General features: G+C 38.0%; 1 protein-coding gene across 3 annotated transcripts in view; it reads left to right on the top strand.

Annotated features, from left to right (window-relative positions):
• Positions 1–19,478, top strand: part of foxp2 (forkhead box P2) — a 745,656-nt gene that overhangs the window by 396,454 nt on the left and 329,724 nt on the right. For all 3 annotated transcript variants that reach the window (XM_072267606.1, XM_072267607.1, XM_072267608.1), the window contains exon 4: positions 8,205–8,382. In XM_072267606.1, coding sequence (XP_072123707.1) covers positions 8,215–8,382 — 168 coding nt within the window. In that variant the 5' untranslated portion in view covers positions 8,205–8,214. The remainder of the gene's footprint in view (positions 1–8,204; positions 8,383–19,478) is intronic.

Genomic DNA, 19,478 nt, shown 5'->3' with positions numbered 1-19,478 from the left:
AAAAAACTGACGTTTTGAGATCAAATAGGTGAAATTGGTTTGAGGTAGTGGTGGAATATGGATGATAGTGAATCGTTTGCCTTTTTTTTACACTCCTCCCACAACCCCACCGCCACCCCCGAAAGCTCCAGTGACAATGGAATATACAGTATATGTTCATACAAAGTGTCCTGTCTGACATTGTTATTTTAAAATTTTTATTGAGTTGAAAGATAAGGTGGAATCTGCAGAGAAATGTCAGCAATTTTATGACAGACTTCCTTTGTTGACCTGCTAGATGCACACCTGGAAGGCCAATCCTGCTGGGTGAATAGAGTTGGTGTTTGCAACTGTGCTATGGTGTAACTCTCTGCAAAATGCATAAACTTGCTGCTTTGCTGAATCTGTGGCAGGCTGGACGGAGGGTGGCAGCACACTGATGAAGGGTCTCAGCCCAAAATGTTGACTGTACTCTCTCACATGGATGCTGCCTGGCCTGCTGAGTTCCTCCAGCATTTTGTTGAATGATTTTATCAATGATTTCATGGATGGAGCTTACTCTGGCTTCCCTCATATGACAGCAGTATATCCAAAAGAATCCTGCTTCCTTATTGTGGGTAGGAACTTACTGTAGTAACACGCATTCACAGCTCATCATCGGCAGCAGATTTTGGTCCCAGGTATTTTTATATTATTTTCGTGATTTGAAGTGTGGAATAGTGTAGAACTTCATGTCTTGGCTGGTAACTTCAATTCAACTGCAAGAAACCTGTGCAGATTCTATAAATGATAGGTGATTTGTTTTACCATATTAGCTGTCAGGAAGTAAGGAGCGAAATTTTATCTCATTTCTCAGTATTAAAATGCATGTATGCAGTGTTGTGGAAAGTAATAGCAGTCTCTGCTGTGGATTTGTCTGCACCTGGCTGTGGGATAGTAATGCTAGAATAACAGAAGTCCTAGAAATCTGTAGCTCAGAAGGAGGCATACTTAGCCCCTCATATTTGCACTGGCTCTTTTCTGGAACAATTCGTAACTAATCCTAATGCCCTATTATTTCTTCTGATTTCGTCACTTACCTTTCATACTTTACACTTACAGGTTTCAGTTACCCAAAATTTTGCTTTTATTTGCACTTTGTAATTGTTGGGTTAACCTGGAGGATATAGTCCTAATTTTTCTTTAAAAGTGGAATTATAATAAAATGTAGCATCAACAGAACTAAATAGCACTATCTTTACATTACTATTAATCATCTATTCAGCAGAATAGGTGTCCTTAATAAGTATATTATGCCATGCACTTCTTTTCCAATGGGAATTTCCTTTTTTTCTTTAAAAGCTGATAATATTTTATTTATTTACTGAGATACAGTGTGAAACAGCCCTTCTGACCCTTCGAGCTGCATCGCCCAGCAACCCTCGATTTAACTCCAGCCTAATCATGAAGCAATTTACTATGACCAATTAACCTATTATGTCTTTAGACTGTGGGAGGAAACCGGACCACCCAGAGAAAACACACACACTCTACAGACTCCTTACAGATGATGTCAGAATTGAACGCTGAACTCTGACACCCTGTGGCATATTACACATCATGGGTATTTCAGCAAAATACTGAATATAGCATACTAATAGTCCTATGTTTCAATATCTTGATACACTCATTATTACCAATGATAGAAGTTGTTAGTAATAAGACCATGACCCAGAAATTCTTTTGAATAGTATCACTACATGATCAGATTTTATCAGGATGGCTACTGCAGGCTTTGCAATGGTTACCAAATTGTTTACAGGTCCCCTGGGGCTTCAGCATGCTTCAAAGTGCAGGCAAACATATATTTGTACACCAGTTCCACAAAATTCATTTGAAGTGATGTCAAAACACATATTGTGTATGCCTCCAAAACATAAGTGAATCTGCAAATGCGAGAAATCCGAAGCAACATCCACAAGATGCTGGAGAAACTCAGCAGGCAGGGGGGCATGAATGGAAAGCAGTAAACCCTCGTCGTTTCAGGCCAAGGCCATTCATCAGTCCTGGTGAAAGGTCTCAAATTGAAACATTGACTGTTTACTCTTTTCTGTAGATGTTGCCAGGCCTGCTGAATTTCTACAGCATCTTATGTGTGTTGCCTTGTGTATGCTTGTCTCTTCACTCCCACATGGAAGCGTGCTGGAGCTCCAGTGGACCTGTAAAAGATCTGGTAACATGCTACGAGACTTTTTGGGAACCTGCAGGACCAGACCCAAGGACTTGGAGTCTGTTTCCCAGAACCATTATCCAGCACATTACCTCTAAGTCCAATGGTGTAGATCTGTTGTGGAAATCTGCCACCACAGCCTTAAATGAAATGTTGAAAATACTAATGATCATTTATTGTGGTTATAAAGGGAAAGCTGAGTTCGCATCTTGACCATTCATGTTGAAGTGATTTAATTGTGGAAATCCACTCAGAACAGTCACTTCTTTAATTTTGATGAAAAGTACAAATAGTTTAAAATGAAAAAAATTAGTAGTTGATACAAGAAATTACAACCTGAAGTTACAGATAGAGTGTGGAAATAATGAAAATCTGTGAGGATGGTTTATCAAATGGAAAAGTGAAATCGTGGCATTGACATCCAAAGGAAATAATTAAAATTAAAAAGCATCGGTTTTAGATATCTTATCTAAAATACAAGTTGAGCTAGAAGTTCAGAATTTCATAAGAGCCCATGCTAAAAAAGGAGCTGCAAAGAGCATTCAATACCGGTTTATCCTGCTAACATTTGTGTGTGAGTTTTATGGAAGCTCTTTGCAAAGGCACTTGTCCACTTTGGGAGCATAACTCCTGATATTTTCTCATCAGTTCACATAAGCCAGAGTAATTTCAAGAACCTGATGAAGCTGATTGCCATAGGGACCTTCAGTGGATTAGTGAAGATAAGCAAGAAGATCAGCATGGGTGTGGTGGGTCAATGCTCTGCACAACTATCATTCTGGAAGTCATTGTTGGGAACTCTGACAGTGGCAAGAAGTAGGGCTTCTTATTCCACAGACATAACTGGCAATCTGACTGGAAGACGTAGACACCTGAGAGAAATGTGCACGGGCGTGGATCCGGGAAATTGCCAAGGCTAGATGTGCATTGTGAGGAAGTGACCACAAATATTAATGACCGGACTATTTCAAAGAGAAATAGAATGAGAATTTCCTCAAGAAATTGAACGATTACTTGTGCCCTGCCGAGCTCTGTGAAAACGGCTATATATCCACTATTGATCACAAACAAGTCCAGTTTGTTGTCACATGCACAAGAATGGTGAGGTACAGGTACAATGAAAAATCCTGCTTGCTGCAGCATCCCAAACATGTAGGTATGGATAACACAAAGATAATTAACTATACAACACAGCAAAAAGAGAGAGAGAGAGAGAGAGAGAGAGAGAGAGGGAGAGAGATGGAGGGAAAAAAATCAGAGGCAAGCTCATGGTAGTGCAAGAGATAGCCTGCTGGAAAGGTAGCTTGCAGCAGAGGATGAGAAGTGGGATTCACCATGCAAGTGGAAGGAGTAGGTAACACCACATCTACTATTTATATCCTACCAATAAGTGAAGGAAGTTTAGAGATGGACTCACCATATAAGAAATCACCTGTGGTAAGTCAGCTGGAATCGGGAATTGTAGTGCAGTGACAGCTCCACAAAGAGTGAGATTGTACATTCTCTTTATCCCAAAGAGTTTGGTTGAGCTTTCAGCGAGACAGCTTAGGGATGTCATCGAGCATATAAATTGAGTTCTTTGGGACATTGTCTGACTCTATGCTCTAGATCTGTAGGAGCATAGATAAGTTCTGCTCCATCTTTACATGCAGCTTTGGGTGAGCCTGGGGGACCTTCATTTCAGCTGGTGGCTAGCTAATCAAAGTACCATGTTGTGATACCTGATGTTCAAGTGCCTGCTGTTACAGAATGCTGATATTAGGTTTCTGGATTTCATTGTTGAAGAGGACTTAGAAGAATGAGAAAGAAGAGCAGTAGACATTCAGCCCTCTCAGTCCCTCTTTATTCTTATACCACTGCCACTAACTTAGTTCCTTTGATTCCCTTAACCTAAAATGTATCACTATCTCTCTTAAGTATACTGAGTTTTCTTGTGGAACACACCACCTTCATAGTCATAGAGGCAAGAATGTTGAAAAAGGTCCCTTGGCTTAGTGATTCCAAACCAACCGTCATGTAGCCTTTTGCGCTAATCCTACAATAACCTCTCCCCACATTCTCCTCAAACCCCCCCCCTCCCTCCCAGATATGACCACCAGGGATATTTTACAGTGGCCAATTCACATCTTTGCGATGTGGGAGGAAACCAGAGCATCTGGAAGAAACTCACATCATCATGGAGAAAATATGTACCCACTACCAGTTAGCACCCAAAGTCAGGATTGCACCCAAGCTACTGTAGCTGTAAGCTGCATTTCTTCTGCCTGCATCAGTCTTGCTGTTCCTGTTACTCCTGTTACGTTTCTTCCTCTGTGGCAATCAGAAGCGGTGTTGTTATCATGGAAATCAAATGATTCCCTGCAAAGTATTGCAAGTCTCTGTCCAGATACTGAGGTTTTATTTCATTGCCCCAATGGCATTCTTCACTACATTTCAGGTTGGTTCAGTGACTAGAGTTGCTAATGTGTTCCCTTCCACACCTGAGAGCCAGGAATGGAACTGAGATCCATACAGCATGACAGAGGCCAGTGCAGTCAGCACGAGGATAAGTCAGTCAAGTGATCCTTCTAGATTCTCAGAATTGAACAAGATTTTTTTGTTGGTCTCACACACAGGGAATATGAAATTCTGTGATTCATGAAGGTCTTCAGCTTACTTCTAAGAATGCCATAGTAAGGAGGTCCTTTACTCTTTCAACCTACAGAAAACCTGCAATCATGGAACATCCATGCAGGGTTCTGTTGATGAATAAGGAGATGTATTTCCTTCTCAGTCAGTTGAGAGTGTCCATGGTTGTGAACTACAGCTTAAATCAACCACCGTTGTTTGGAGTGTTCTCGAAGTTCAGAAGGCCTGCTTCTGGTACTGGGCTGAAGACAAGCCAGAGGACAGTGATGGGTTCCTGTCACCAACAGCTTAGTTTCCACATCCATTTCTCCTGACACAATTGAAGTCAGTAGTTTCTAGCTTTATGTTTCTGTGCCCCAAGTACAACCCCACCCTCACTCCCTCTGGCTGTTTTCCTTCAGCATGCTGCCCTTATATTTGGGCCTTTTCCTCTTGTTCACTGGACTCACTACATAAGTACCCCTTATTTGCAGCAGTAAAGGGCTGCTCTGATCTCTATACTCACTTGAGACTCACAACTGTTGACTTCAACCCCATTAAGTGCAATGATCTCTGCTGCAACTAATCTCTGTAAAATACTGGGAAGCAGATGATGATCCCTTCAAACAGTGCAGGCACAGGGCTGACCTGTTCCAAAAACAGGAGACGGTATTTGAAAACGTGAAGTAAAACTGAAATGATCACAGGAAAGAAATTGTGAAAAGTGACTTTAAGGTGACACAGGAAACAGCTGCTTTAATATATGTATGATAAGCAGAGGTTGTTGTTTGCATCTCTGAGAATCAACTTCATGGTGAAAGGACTGCCAATTAGATACCATATATGGCATTGATATTACTCATGCACAATCCTTGTGCCACGTGCAAGCAGGGGTCACCGGTAAGTAAGGATACGATCAAAAGTCTCATCATGTGCTGTGTGCAATCAGCCCAATCAACTGTACATTAAAAAAGTGCATGTTTTACAAATACATTTCAAGTCCAGCTGTCCTGAAGTGTTCTAACCTTCAGTACATGCAGTAATATCTTGCAACATTGTTTCAAAATTATCTGACTTACTGTGCAAGTATGTTTGTTGAAGGAGTTCCCTGCTATTTTAAGTCTTGTGAGTCCCACATGTGCCATATAATAGCAAAACATTAGTCAACCATTTCGGAGAGTGTGAGGGAGTTAAGAAAGTGTGATTTGAAGAGCAAAGAGCTCAATCCTTGAGTGTTTATATCATATGTGCAAATTGCTGCTATGTTTAAAGGGAACTCCTTCTCTCTCAGTCAATTACACAGCTTTACAATTGTCTCATTACTTCCAAGTTTATGTCTTTACAAAATGCTTCTAGGTAATGAATGGACATGTTGCTGATTACTAAAACATGTAATGTGAAACTTTGCTCTAATTTCATGTTTGAGAACTATTATTATTAGTAGTAATGTTCTCAAAATAAGTTGTAGTTCAATATTGTACATTTGGTGGTATGGATTCCTTGTGCCACCTTAAAGTGGAATTAGTATTGTAGAAGATAATACTGATTTCACTTTTTTCTCTCCAGTGATCCAGATCATCAGTTTTACTTCACTTTTTCAAAAAAAAAGTTGTGTCATTTTGCCAACACACAATAAAATAATAATCTAGTTTTTTTCCCTTTCTAAATGTTTTAAGTATTTTGCATAAACAATGTACAGTGAATGTGAATAACCATTCATACTGTTCTTTCAAAATCTGCTTGCTTTATTCTTGGAAGAGTCATCAACATCATGTGTCAAATTTTCCATTGGTATTATCTTTTTAGTTAATGTTCAATAAGAAGTGTAACCCCGGCTGTTTGTTCATAAACACATCTGCTTCAGCAGTTGTTTACTATAGCTGGAGAGACTGTCAGCTTCTGTGTAGCCACTGCATATTTATTTTCTTTGTTTCCTGTACATTCTCCTTTACACCTGGCAAGTGATGGAAAATTAAGCATGTGTTAATGCCACTTATATTGTGTATTTTTTTAAAGTTTCCATTTATTAATGCAACCTCTGGATTTTATCTATAGTTGTATGGCAGAATTGTTCATGTAATGTAATGCAAGTAATATTATTTGCTTCTGATTTTATTAACCTAATAATCAAAATGAGTGGTGCATTTTCCATGTGGACAGGGTTTGCTCTAAGTAGCAGAGCAATGCAGGCAAGATTTGGTTGTGTATGTGTTACAGACAGCAGTGTGCTTTTTTTTCAAAATAGAGGTAGAGATTTTCCTTTTTCTTCAGAGTGCTATTCATTCAAGTTTTAAGGCCTTTTGGAGGAAAAAACTGAGACCAAGAATAACTGGAATGCAGGTGTAGATCTTGTGGTTATGCTTTTGAAACCATTGTAGCTATTTATTTATTGTAAGGGTTTCAACAGATCTTAGCAGGACATCTCTTTGCTGTTCTTAAAGTACAGTACAGTTATGCAGTGAAAATGATAAAACATTTATTACAGAAGAGAAGGTAATATGCATAATTTATGCTGTTTTAGCACAATCATTAGTGATATTCTTGATAGATTTTATTTCCAGCTTTCATATCTAATACATGCCTGGAAAATTAATTTTATATCTTTCATTTATTTGCCTATGTTAAAATTGAGTTTTAAGTCATCTTCAAGTGAACAGTTTGATTGCTGCTCATGCATGGGCTTAATTACTTCCGAAGAAGGACAGTATTAAATGTTTTAAATGTCACAAAAATAAATGAATATCAGCCAGTAGATTTAAAACCAGCCAGTATCTGTGATGTTTTCTGCAAGGGCTTTTTTCTTTAAATGCCTCTGAGGCAAATTTTTATTTAGTCACCCAAAAAGGAATCCCATTGCTCTATTTATCACAGGCTGATGCTATATGATTTGTAACTCCCTTACAAAATTTTAATTTAGTATGATTAGCTGTGCATCATTAAACAAAGGTCTTTCATAAAGAATGCAGTAAAATACTGACAGAATCAAGATACTGAGTATTTTAAATAAGGTTATAGTCACATACAATTGTCAAAGCTGGATATTACTGCATGAAACACTGAATATGAACTTGTGCTTTCAGTTTGACTTGTTTTTAGATTGAAAAACTAAAAACATAAGAACTGATGTGCTTCAATTTTTATCATGCGATTCCCCTCAATTTAAAGTATTTTGCTGATCAGAAAAGTATAACGTGAGTATTTTGACTGAACACGTAATATTGGTTAGCTTATAAATACTTAAAATAAAGCAAGGCAATTATTTAAGGCATTTATTTGTTGGAAGACTGTACCACGCTTTTTCCCTTCTGTTCTGGGACTGCCTCTGTAATTGGCAGAATGGGACCATCTTGATAATGGAAGTGTAAAAGTGTAATGAGAGTGTTAATTGATGCTTCTTAATCACTTTTAGGTATTAAGTCATGATGCAAGAATCCGCGACAGAGACAATAAGCAACAGTTCAATGAATCAAAATGGAATGAGCACTCTAAGCAGCCAATTAGATGCTGGCAGCAGAGATGGAAGATCAAGTGGTGACACCACAGCCGAAGTAAGCACAGTAGAACTGCTGCATCTGCAACAACAGCAGGTAAGTTTTGTTTTCCCTAAGACCTCTTATTTTATATTTCATCACATTTTTCTTATTAACGATCAGAAAAGCTTTGTTCCCCATAGGATTATAAGATGTATTTTGAGTGCTTTCAATGATTTTAATCTATAATGCTGAAAACAATTTTCACATTCATTATACTCCAGTATTCAGACATTCTTCTGGCTGACTGTGGTAACATGACATTTTATTATGATAATGCATTTTCATTGATAGGTATCTACCTACTTAATCTAAAATAAAGTAATTCTTATCGGCTTTGTTATTCATATTAATCTTCAGTTTTTTCTTGGGCACTTCAGTTGTAATATGTTATTTTCCACCAGAGGGCCACATTATTTGATTTCTCACCTCCTTGCAACATAAACTGAAAGTGTTTGTTCTGAAGGAAATAAGATTCACTTCTTATATTGCCTTGCAAAATTATTTTAAATTAAGGAACAGAGTCAAATTTAATGGTGGGTAGGTTTCAGAGAGTAGTGGGCGTGGGAGGTGATGCAGGAGGAGGAGAAATTTTGAAATACATTTACTAGATTGAGTTACAGGCCAGAGAACTTTGAAGTCTCAGCTGTCAATTAAATGCTGCCATTCATACCTTTGGGCAAGGAAATGAGCCAGCAACTGCTAATGAGGATAAAGCAGATTGCCCTTGCCAGGTGTAGGGCTGTCTAACAATGGCATGGGGCTGTCTAGAAGTGGCAGAGGCAGAACTTGAGAGCTTTTCAGGAAGGATGGAGAGGAATCTGGATAGAACTTGAGCATCATAATGGGCCTAAAGAAACAAGTCTTCTTCTCCTGGTTCCACAAAAGAAAGAGATCTTCTGATCTATTTTAGATTGAAAGGAAACCATTGCAACCTCTCTACTCAAGCTTCTAATTAAAATCCATCAAGGCCCTTTGACATATTAAACACAAATGTCCATAAATTTTTGGTTGCCCACCCCACCCTCTCCTGCTCTTGGGCAAATTCTTCATTTCACTGCAGAACTATGCAGATTGAAATTGGAATTTGCAGAAAGCAGTACCAAGCAAAACAAAATAAGCTATTGGTTTCTTACCACCCAGTCTTTATCCAAGTGTTAAAATTGGCTCCAGCATGTTCTGTGAAAGATAAAATAATTATTTGCTCTTACTTGTTTTATTAAAGTGAATGAAGTTAGCATTCAAAAGAGGATCCAAAATATTTCAGTTTAAAGCAATGCATAATACAACTGACTTGCTATTTACTGACTAAAAATATTGATTTTTCTCATTAAATTCTTCCAATCTAAAAGGAAATAAAGACACAATGTGTAAATTCTGCAGCATAAAGCATGCTACACAAAATATTTTTGTTTGTAATATTCTGGATTCCAGATTCAGTTGCTGTATGGATTCTACAATCATTAATAAAAATTAAATGGTGCTTGATTATTAAGAAGAAATGGCAAACACTGAATTCTCCTTTCTCTCTCAAAGGTAGATAACATTATTTCTTGGAGCAGGTTAGGGAATTATGATCATGTATGCCTAAAGGAGATAGTGCCTCTGTTTGGTGTAACAGAAATTTAAGGGAAATTTGGAAAGTAGGTGTCTTTGGGTCACATCATGAAAGTACAGTCTTGATTGGATAGATGTTTGCAGGTGTCAAGTTCTCCCAATATTCTACCATTTATTCACAATGATTATATATAGTCGTCTTTTTGAAACATAATATATTTTGGTATATGGTTCACAGCATTTATCAGGTTTTAATTCACTTATAATTTTGTATTTATTTGCAAATGACATAATAATAGATCATACCAGTTTAGATTAAGTGGAGCATTTTGGAAATTTCACTATTAGTTTTTTCAGATTTTTTGTGGTGATAATCAATTATTGTTAGAAAGATCTCAGTTTAATCTACAAACTAATAAGAACACTTCATCTTGTAGTATTTGTATCTTGGCTGATGGAAGAAGCGCTTGTGTAGATTGTTTCTGCTGCATTCCAAGAAAGTGAAGTGAAAGGCAAATTTCTTTAATTAAGAGATATCACTGATATTGATTATGTGAACTCCTATGTTGTGCATACTATATTTTTGACATGATGATGTCTTTCATTTCAAAACACTTGGTTATTTTTTCCAATTTTGACCAATAAAAAGTGCACATTTTTAAAAGGTTTTGTTTATAAAGGGGGGGGGGGAAGCAACAATAAAGTGTACTAAATAGCAAGCTGTTTCAGTTTTGCTATAATGCTCTTCAGCATTAGAAGTGATCTAGGGGTTTGCACCACACATAAGGTGAGAAAATATACATAAGGCTAACTAGTTTGAATTTCAGCTTGGTACTCTGCAAAATACGATATCCTCCTACTGAATATAGATAGGTTAGTTGATCCAACCAGATTAGCTGAATGCCACCACAGTACAAAACAGGGTTAAAGACAAAACTATTATGACTACATTCTGAATGAAATGGTGAAGCGATAATTAGGTGGGTTAAAATTTAATAAACTAGTTAGTTTGACTGAAAAAAAACTGTCTCATGCAGAACTTAAACTGCACTCTGAAAATTAAAACAATTTTATCCATTTGAATCACAAGCATTACAGTAAGGTGGAAAAAGTTCAATTCATGTTAAAAATCGTTCGTGTTGGGTACAGTCACAGAATAGTGCAAGAGCTTGTACTCATAGGAAAGATTTTTACTTCTGAAAAAAGAACGAAACGTACATTTGTTTCACTTGAAAATAAAGTGGCATATTGATGTGATCGTATTAGGCTTAATGCCTGTAAGAAAGCTGTCTATAAGTAATGAGAATATTTCTATTTCAAGGAAAACATTGAAACCGTTACTTAATGCACTTTCCTTGTTTCATCTTTTAAGTGTTTCAAAATGCTGCTTTGTCAGCAGATTTATGTAGCCTCCTTTGAGGTTGGGAGATGCACAGCTATAACATAAAACACAGTCTGTTTTGATGAACTAGCACATGCGCATTACCTGAATTAGTTGTTGTAAAATATTTACAGAACAGTCTGGAATCACTTTGAACCAAAGTATTTGTGTTCACATCTGAACAGCGATCGTGACCTTGAGAAAATAATATGAAAGATCCTGGTTATCAATTTAGACAGCTAGGTTAAAAGGAATAAAGGAAAAAGTGTCTTCTTTCTAATGCCCTTCACTTGGCATCTACACCTACCACCTGAGTTTTATTCAATATCATGACAAGAGCACTCTGCTGTGCATTGTTCAGTGTTGTGAAGAAACCCGTGTCTGGCTTATCTCTGTTTCATATTTCATTTTTTCTTCTTCTTAGACAATTCAATTAACATATGTATATCCTTAGAAACTTTAAGTATCTTATGAGTCTCCACGATTTTAGATTTTTAACAGACCTGACTTTCATTCCCTAATATAGTCAACCAAATTGGGAACGAGGGAAACAATGCCCATTTTTTCAGCTAATGTTGTACAGAAATTTTGTTTGTAAATTTGTTTGGTGCAAATTAACATTTTTCCCTGTTGATTAAAATAAGCTGGCTCATATGTGAATGGTCTTCTCACAGTGAAATAGTTTCCACCAAAAAAACAGATTTGCAAAAATGTCAAACAGAAAGGGTCAGAAGTTAAATTTGCCCTTGTACATTCAAGTGACTTCCTTCTGAAACAGCACCAGGCCTCCTATCCCCTACACTACTCACAGGTGCAATATTGTAGTCATAAAATGTCAAAAATAGTAAAAGCTCACAGCTAATGAGGAGAAAAAAATCTGAAGGGTTCTTCTGTAAACCCTCAAGATGAATGACACTAACCCAGAAGGCCACATTGATGACAGAATACCTTTTGAATATTATGACCATTACTTTAATTAGAAAAGGGTGCATTTCCCATGAAGGTACATGGCATCAGATAGTAAGTTTATATATATTAGGCCTGGAAAAATACTTGTACTAGTGCAAAATAATTCAATAATTTGGCTGCTAAGCTCCTCCTGAATCAGTAGCTCATATTGAGTGAAACGTGCACAGTACCTTCCCACTAGTTCTGTATATTAATTTGTATTTTTAAAGGACCTTTTCCTCACCCGTGGGCACCTCAGCCTCAGTCATTTAATGGTAAGCATCAGAAAAGATGGAATGGGCCCATTACTGGCAGGAAAGGACTGGAAGTCATTCCTCACTATTTCCTTTTCCATCCGCCCTCTCTCAATTAGGTGTGAAGCTTCAAATGATCAAACAGTAAATGAAGAAGTTTTAGAGTACTGTAATGCACCACATACAGTCCTGGAGTTTTCCTGAAAGCCAGCTGAAAATTTGATTATTCATCTTTCTGGAGCCACCTTCTATGCCTGCAAGAAAAGGAATCTCAGAGTTATATTTGGTGACATATATGTACTTTAATAATAAACTTACTTTTAACTTCAAGATTCAGTTAATACTGCTATGCTTTTGAAATGGAGACCTGAGTTAGCTTGAGTGGCCATGCTCAAGATCATTTTAGGGTCAGAAAAGCAATGTCATAATAATTGTTGGGGATTTTAACATGAAAGTGGATTGGGAAAACCAGGTCAGTACTGGACCTCAAGAGAGAGAATTTGTAGAATGTCTAAGGGATGATTTTTTTAGAACAGCTTGTTGTTGAGTCCAGTAGGGGATTGGCTGTGCTGGATTGGGTGTTATGCAATGATCTGGAAGTGATAAGGGAACTTAAGGTTAAGGAACCCTTGGGGAACAGTGATCACAATATGATCGAGTTCACATTGCAATTTGAGAGGGAAAAAAATAAAATCCAATGTGTCGGTATTTCAGTTGAATAAAGGAAATTACAATGGCATGAAAGGGGAACTGGCGAAAATTGACTGGAAAGGGACATTTGCAGGAAGGACAGCAGAGCAGCAATGGCTGGAGTTTCTGCGAAAAATGAGGGAAGTGCAAGACAGATATATTCCAAATAAGAGGTTTTCAAAGGGAAGAAGGACACTACTGTGGCTGACAAGTGAACTCAGAGACAAAGTAAAAGCAAAAGAGAGAGCATACAAGAAGCCAAAGCTAGTGGGAAGATAGAGGAGTGGGAAGCTTTGAAAAAGTTGCAGAAGGAAACTAAGAAGGTCATTTGGAAGGAAAAGATGAATTATGAAAGGAAGTTGGCGACTAATATCAAAGAAGATATTAAAAGCTTTTTTAAGTATGTAAAGGGTAAAAGGGAGTCGAGGGTAGATGCAAGACTAATACAAAATGACACTGGAGATGAGAGATGCAGAGGTGGCAGAGGAACTGAATGTGTATTTTGCATCAGTCTTCACGGTGGAAGACATCTGCAGTATGCCAGACATTCAAGAGTGTCAGGGAAGTGAAGTTTGTGCAGTGAAAATTACGACTGAGAAGGTGCTCAGGAAGCTTAATGGTCTGAGGGTGGATAAACCTCCTGGACCTGATGGAATGCATCCTCGGGTTCTGAAGGAAGTAGCTGGAGAGATTGCAGAGGCATTAACAATGATCTTTCAAGAATCAATAGATTCTAGCATTGTACCAGGTGACTGGAAAATTGCAAATGTTACTCTGCTATTTAAGAAGTGTGGGAGGCAGCAGAAAGGAAACTATAGACCTGTTAGCCTGACATCAGTGGTTTGGAAGTTGTTAGAATCGATTGTTAGGGATGAGATTATGGTGTTCCTGGAGGCACATGACAAGATAGGCCAAAGCCATTATGGTTTCCTGATAGGGAAATCCTGCCTGACAAACCTACTTCAATTCTTTGAGGAAATTACAAGCAGGGTAGACCAAGGAGATGCAATAGACATAGTGTACAGTACTTGGATTTTCAGAAGGCCCTTGACAAGGTGCCACACATGAGGCTGCTTGGCAAGATAAGAGCCCATGGAATTACAGGGAAGTTACTAGCATGGGTGCAGCATTGACTGATCGGCAGAAAACAGAGAGTGTGAATAAAGGGATCCTATTCTGGCCTGGCTGCTGGTTACCAGTGGAGTTCCACAGGGGTCGGTGTTGGGACCGCTGCTTTTTTATGATGTATGTCAATGATTTGGACTAGGGTATTAATGGATTTGTGGCTAAATTTGCCAATGATACAAAGATAGGTGGAGGAGCAGGTAGTGTTGAGGAAACTGAGAGCCTGCAGAGAGACTTAGATAGTTAAGGGGAATGGGCAAAGAAGTGGCAAAAGAAATACAATGTTGGAAAGTGTATGGTCATGCAGTTTGGTGGAAGAAATAAACAGGCAGACTATTATTTAGATGGGGAGAGAATTCAAAATGCAGAGATGCAAAGGGACTTGGGAGTCCTTGTCAAGATACCCTTAAGGTTAACCTCCAGGTTGAGTCTGTTGTGAAGAAGGCAAATGCAATGTTGGCATTCGTTTCTAGAGGTATAGAATATAAGAGCAGGGATGTAATATTGAGGCTCTATAAGGCACTCATGAAACCACACTTGGAGTATTGTGTGCAGTTTTGGGCTCCTTATTTTAAAAAAGATATACTGATATTGGAGAGGGTTCAGAGAAGATTTGTAAGAATGATTCCAGGAATGGAAGGGTTACCGTATGAGGAACGTCTGGCAGCTCCTGGGCTGTATTCTCTGGAGTTCAGGAGAATGAGGGGGGATCTCATAGAAACATTCCGAATGTTAGAAGGCCTGAACAGATTAGATGTGGCAAAGTTAATTCCCATGGTAGGAGTTTCCAGGACAAGAGGACACAACTTTCGGATTGAAGGACGTCCATTTAGAACTGAGATGCGGAGAAATTACTTCAGTTAGAGGGTTGTAAATCTGCGGAATTTGTTGCCACGAGCAGCTATGTAGGCCAAGTGATTGGCTGTGTTTAAGGCAGAGATAGATAGGTTCTTGATTAGCCAGGGCATCAAAGGGTACGGGGTGAAGGCATGGGAGTGGGACTGACTGGAAGAATTGGGTCAGCCCATGATTGAATGGCGGAGCAGACGCGATGGGCCAAATGACCTACTTCTGCTCCTATATCTTATGGTCTTATGAAAAATAGGAATAGTGATGAAATGCTGAGACTTTTAGGCTATTCAGTTTGGTCATGATGGATCTGATCTTTACCTCAATTCCACTCTCCTGCTGGTTCCCTGCAACCTTTGACAATGCTATCAACCCAACGTCTGCCTGTGCTTTCAATATATTTAGATATACATATTTATTATGTTTGAAAATCATCTACATCAAAATCAGATTGAAAATTATTCTTGGTTTTTCTATTTTGCATCTTTGTTAATGAACTGAAGAATATCATCAAAAGTGAAATAGTTCTCTTTGTTGGTGACACCACTCTCCGGAGAGTAGTGTAGTTTTTAAATAAAGCCAAACAGCATCTGAATCACTGCAGGTGAAGTAGACAAAGTTAGACAGTGGGTGGATAAGCTATGTAAATCTTTAGTGCTGACAAAATCCAAGTAATATCTCTATGAAAAAGTTTGATCATAATGTTGCCCATCTACCTACACTCCATGAGATGGTGAGTTCTCTTCAGTTATAGAAATTTGCCTGTTTCATATTACAATTAAACTGGATCAGCATGAGGAAAAAAGCATTAAACTGGCTGAACAAATTATAATTATAGTTTTATTCATATCTCACAGTGTTACTTGCCACTCTGAGTAGTCCTGCGACCCCCATATAAATCTTATTCAGCACACACAACGTGCTGGAGGAACTCAACAGGTCAGGCAGCATCCATGGAAATGTGCAGTTGACATTTCGGGCCGAGACCCTTCTTCAGGCCATATAACATATAATGGAATCTTATTGACCAGTTTGTCAAGCTGTAAAAAGTCTGCATTTTATCATGAAATCAATACATTCAGATTGTGGACTTGGTAAATCTGGGCTGTTCCATGCTATTCAATAATCCAGTGCTAGAGATATGTGGCAAACTTTCAATCTTTTGTTTAACTGAAGTCAACATGTTAACATCACTTTATATAAATGTTCATGTGTACTCTTGGCATCCACATCATTTTCCTGTCCTGAATTTCTGAATAGTGAAAGACATTTTAGTCGCGCCTCCTTTTGCCAATTTAAAATTGATTAACAGAGGAATAGGGAACACAAGTGCAACAGTACATACAACAGACCTAGAAATAAAACACTTCCAGTTTTTGGATATATTCAGTAAACATCAAAGGATGAAATAGTATAAAAAAGAGGGAGTGAGTTGGGTATTTGTTGTGAGGAACTTTTCAAAATGTATCCCATACAGTGTGAGGAAGTACTTCCATCTATTGCCATACAATCCATTCGGAATAGGCAATATAATAAATGGAATGCTTTCAATTTCCTTCCTTGGTAGCAATATATTTCAACTCTAAGGTAAGTAAAAGAATGAACATTTCACAGTGCATTCTGGTTAAGATTTGAGGATAAATAAGACAGTAAATCCAAGACTTCAGCGGTATTGCTCCAAACTATTTTAATAATAAATATATTCTGAAATAGTTCTATATGTTTTTTCAAGCAACACACATAAAAGTTGCTGGTGAATGCAGCAGGCCAGGCAGCATCTCTAGGAGGAGGTGCAGTCGACGTTTCAGGCCGAGACCCTTCGTCAGGACTCCTGACGAAGGGTCTCGGCCTGAAACGTTGACCACCTCTTCCTAGAGATGCTGCCTGGCCTGCTGCGTTCACCAGCAACTTTTATGTGTGTTGCTTGAATTTCCAGCATCTGCAGAATTCCTGTTGTTTGCGTTCTATATGTTTTTTATCCACTTTCACGGGGTGATGTTATTACATCTGCACTCTCCACCAGACAAGCCCAGATTAGTTAATTGCTGTCCTTAGCTAATTTGAATAATATTGTTGTAGGGTAAATGACTCAATGTTCTTGACTTCAAGGATCAAGGATCAACTTTATTCACCAAATACATTTACATGTATTAGGAAATTGCTGTAGTGTGTTGTTGCTACAGTTCGCCTTACAGTGAGCACCAGGCTAATGGCTGGAGATAAACGCTGTCTTCATATTGCTCACAGCAAGAGTCCAATAAGTTTTTTCCCCATTCCTAAGGAGGTAATGCTCATTTTTAGTAAGTACACTAATTCAAGATTAAAGTGGAAAAGGATGATTGTGAGGAGCAGGAATAAATACATAAGTTTTTTTTTCTCATTTGATATCTGACGTGGGGGAGTTATTTGCCTTTTATAACTCTCTGCCTAGCTTCTTACCTCTCTGTTAGACCTAGAGCAAAAGACTTGATGACAGCTAGTACCACATGAACTACTAGCAGCTTCTGCTCTCATCATTGCTAATGACTCATTGTTTCAGGACCATCTGGGAGTACGCAGAAAGCACTGCTTTCTCTTATTAGTTGGAAAACATTTTCTTCAAATCCTTTCTTCCAATAACAAGGTTTGGAAACTCATGAACTATGTCATTACTATTAAGATTGGCCCAGAACTTGCAGTGTGGTAAGCCACCATCAAGTGGCACCTATTTGATGAGGACAGATTTACTAGACCCACTAGTAACAACTTATTGCTCAAAGCCACCCTGAACCAAAATTACGCGGGAGTCATAAAATGTTCATTCACTGACTCATTGGGCAGAATGGCCTAATTCTGCTCCTATGTCTTTTTAGTGAATTTGAGAACCCTCAGGCTGGTATAATTTGGCATTGGTTTTGCAAATGGTTTCCTGTATGTATGTGCTGGTGGATCCAACAATTGATGTGCGTATCCTGAGCCAAGTCCAACATAGTTTGGATTCTGCAAACAGATTTCCCAGATAACATTCCCAATAAATTCATGAGCTCTGTCCAACTATGATGGTTTCCCAGATCCCTCCGAGTCAAAATTTACCATTCCTCCCAGTCCTACACCTTGATAAGAATAAAGAAAGTAATTTTATAAGACAATATTATAGCTTTAGTGTACATAGACGAAATGTTAGGTTAAACTGGTATGCATTTGTTGTGTGATGTGTAATGTTACTATTTTAAGATTTCATATGGAATTTAAAAGGAAAATGAATTATGATCTGTGAAGAATGTATGGATATGAAGTTTATTTTCTGGAAATTATATCATTCAGAAAGGAGTAAATTTAGATGTCATCAGGGAGAGCCCTGTGTAATTTGCAGGTGCTTGGCTCATGCTGATATGCATGAAACAATTATTTAGATTTTATAAAGTCCCTGTTGGAAATTGCACACCTGTACCTGCAGGATCTGTAGCCATACCTAAATTGCTTGATGGCAACTGCCATCCAAATAGCAGCTTGGAGAATATAATGGTGTAAAAAAAAGCTGCTTACAATGATTCATTCCCTCCCCACCAGAGAAGGCTAAAAAAAAAATCAAGAGACATAATTTATTTCAAAAATAAACATGTATGTTCGGTAACTCTTTCCACTGGGACTACGTAGTTGTCATCTGATCATGTGACTGTTCACGGTTTGGTTAAGAGAGTTGTAGGTAGATTGGTAGTCCAGAGTATTGTTTGGTTGCATTTAGGATTCAAGTGGGAAGTTCAAAGAGATTCATTTGGAGGTTAAAGTAATGGTTTGTTAAAATTGAGTAGTTGGACAAAATGTAAGATTGAGTAGATTGGCATATATTTGTTAGTTCATGATGAGTCTAACAAACTATTCTTTCCTATCTAGCCACACACGACTTAATTTTGGACCTGATCATTGATTGCTAATATTTTCCTATTGTTTCAAATTTTGGTCAGATTGAAATTGATTGGAAATGCAGTGCTCTAACGCTCTCAGGCATCCATCCACCCATCCATGATTTTCTTTAGCTGAAGCACTCATGTAATATGTTCTTACTTTGGTGTGAATTACTTTGACAAGATTATTTCAGTGATACAAATATGTTTGTAGGAAACTAGTTAGTGAGCACATGAGAGCAGAATGTGTTAGTAATTCATATTGTCAATCTTGGTGATGTTTGTTTTTCTATGGTCTGTCACATCCTACTGAAGTTTATTTTAGACATGTCAAGGTGATAAATTGTCTTTAAAAGGCCAATCAAATCTTTGACTGTATTTGGCAATAGATTTGATTTCCTTTGCTGAACTGGTTCGGGGAAAGCAAATACAATCCAAATATGTGCAGTTTGATGATCGATGATG

The sequence above is a fragment of the Mobula birostris genome, chromosome 9 (genome assembly GCF_030028105.1).
Source record: "Mobula birostris isolate sMobBir1 chromosome 9, sMobBir1.hap1, whole genome shotgun sequence".
Classification (NCBI taxonomy): domain Eukaryota; kingdom Metazoa; phylum Chordata; class Chondrichthyes; order Myliobatiformes; family Myliobatidae; genus Mobula; species Mobula birostris.
This window is presented reverse-complemented; position numbering and strand designations above follow the sequence as displayed.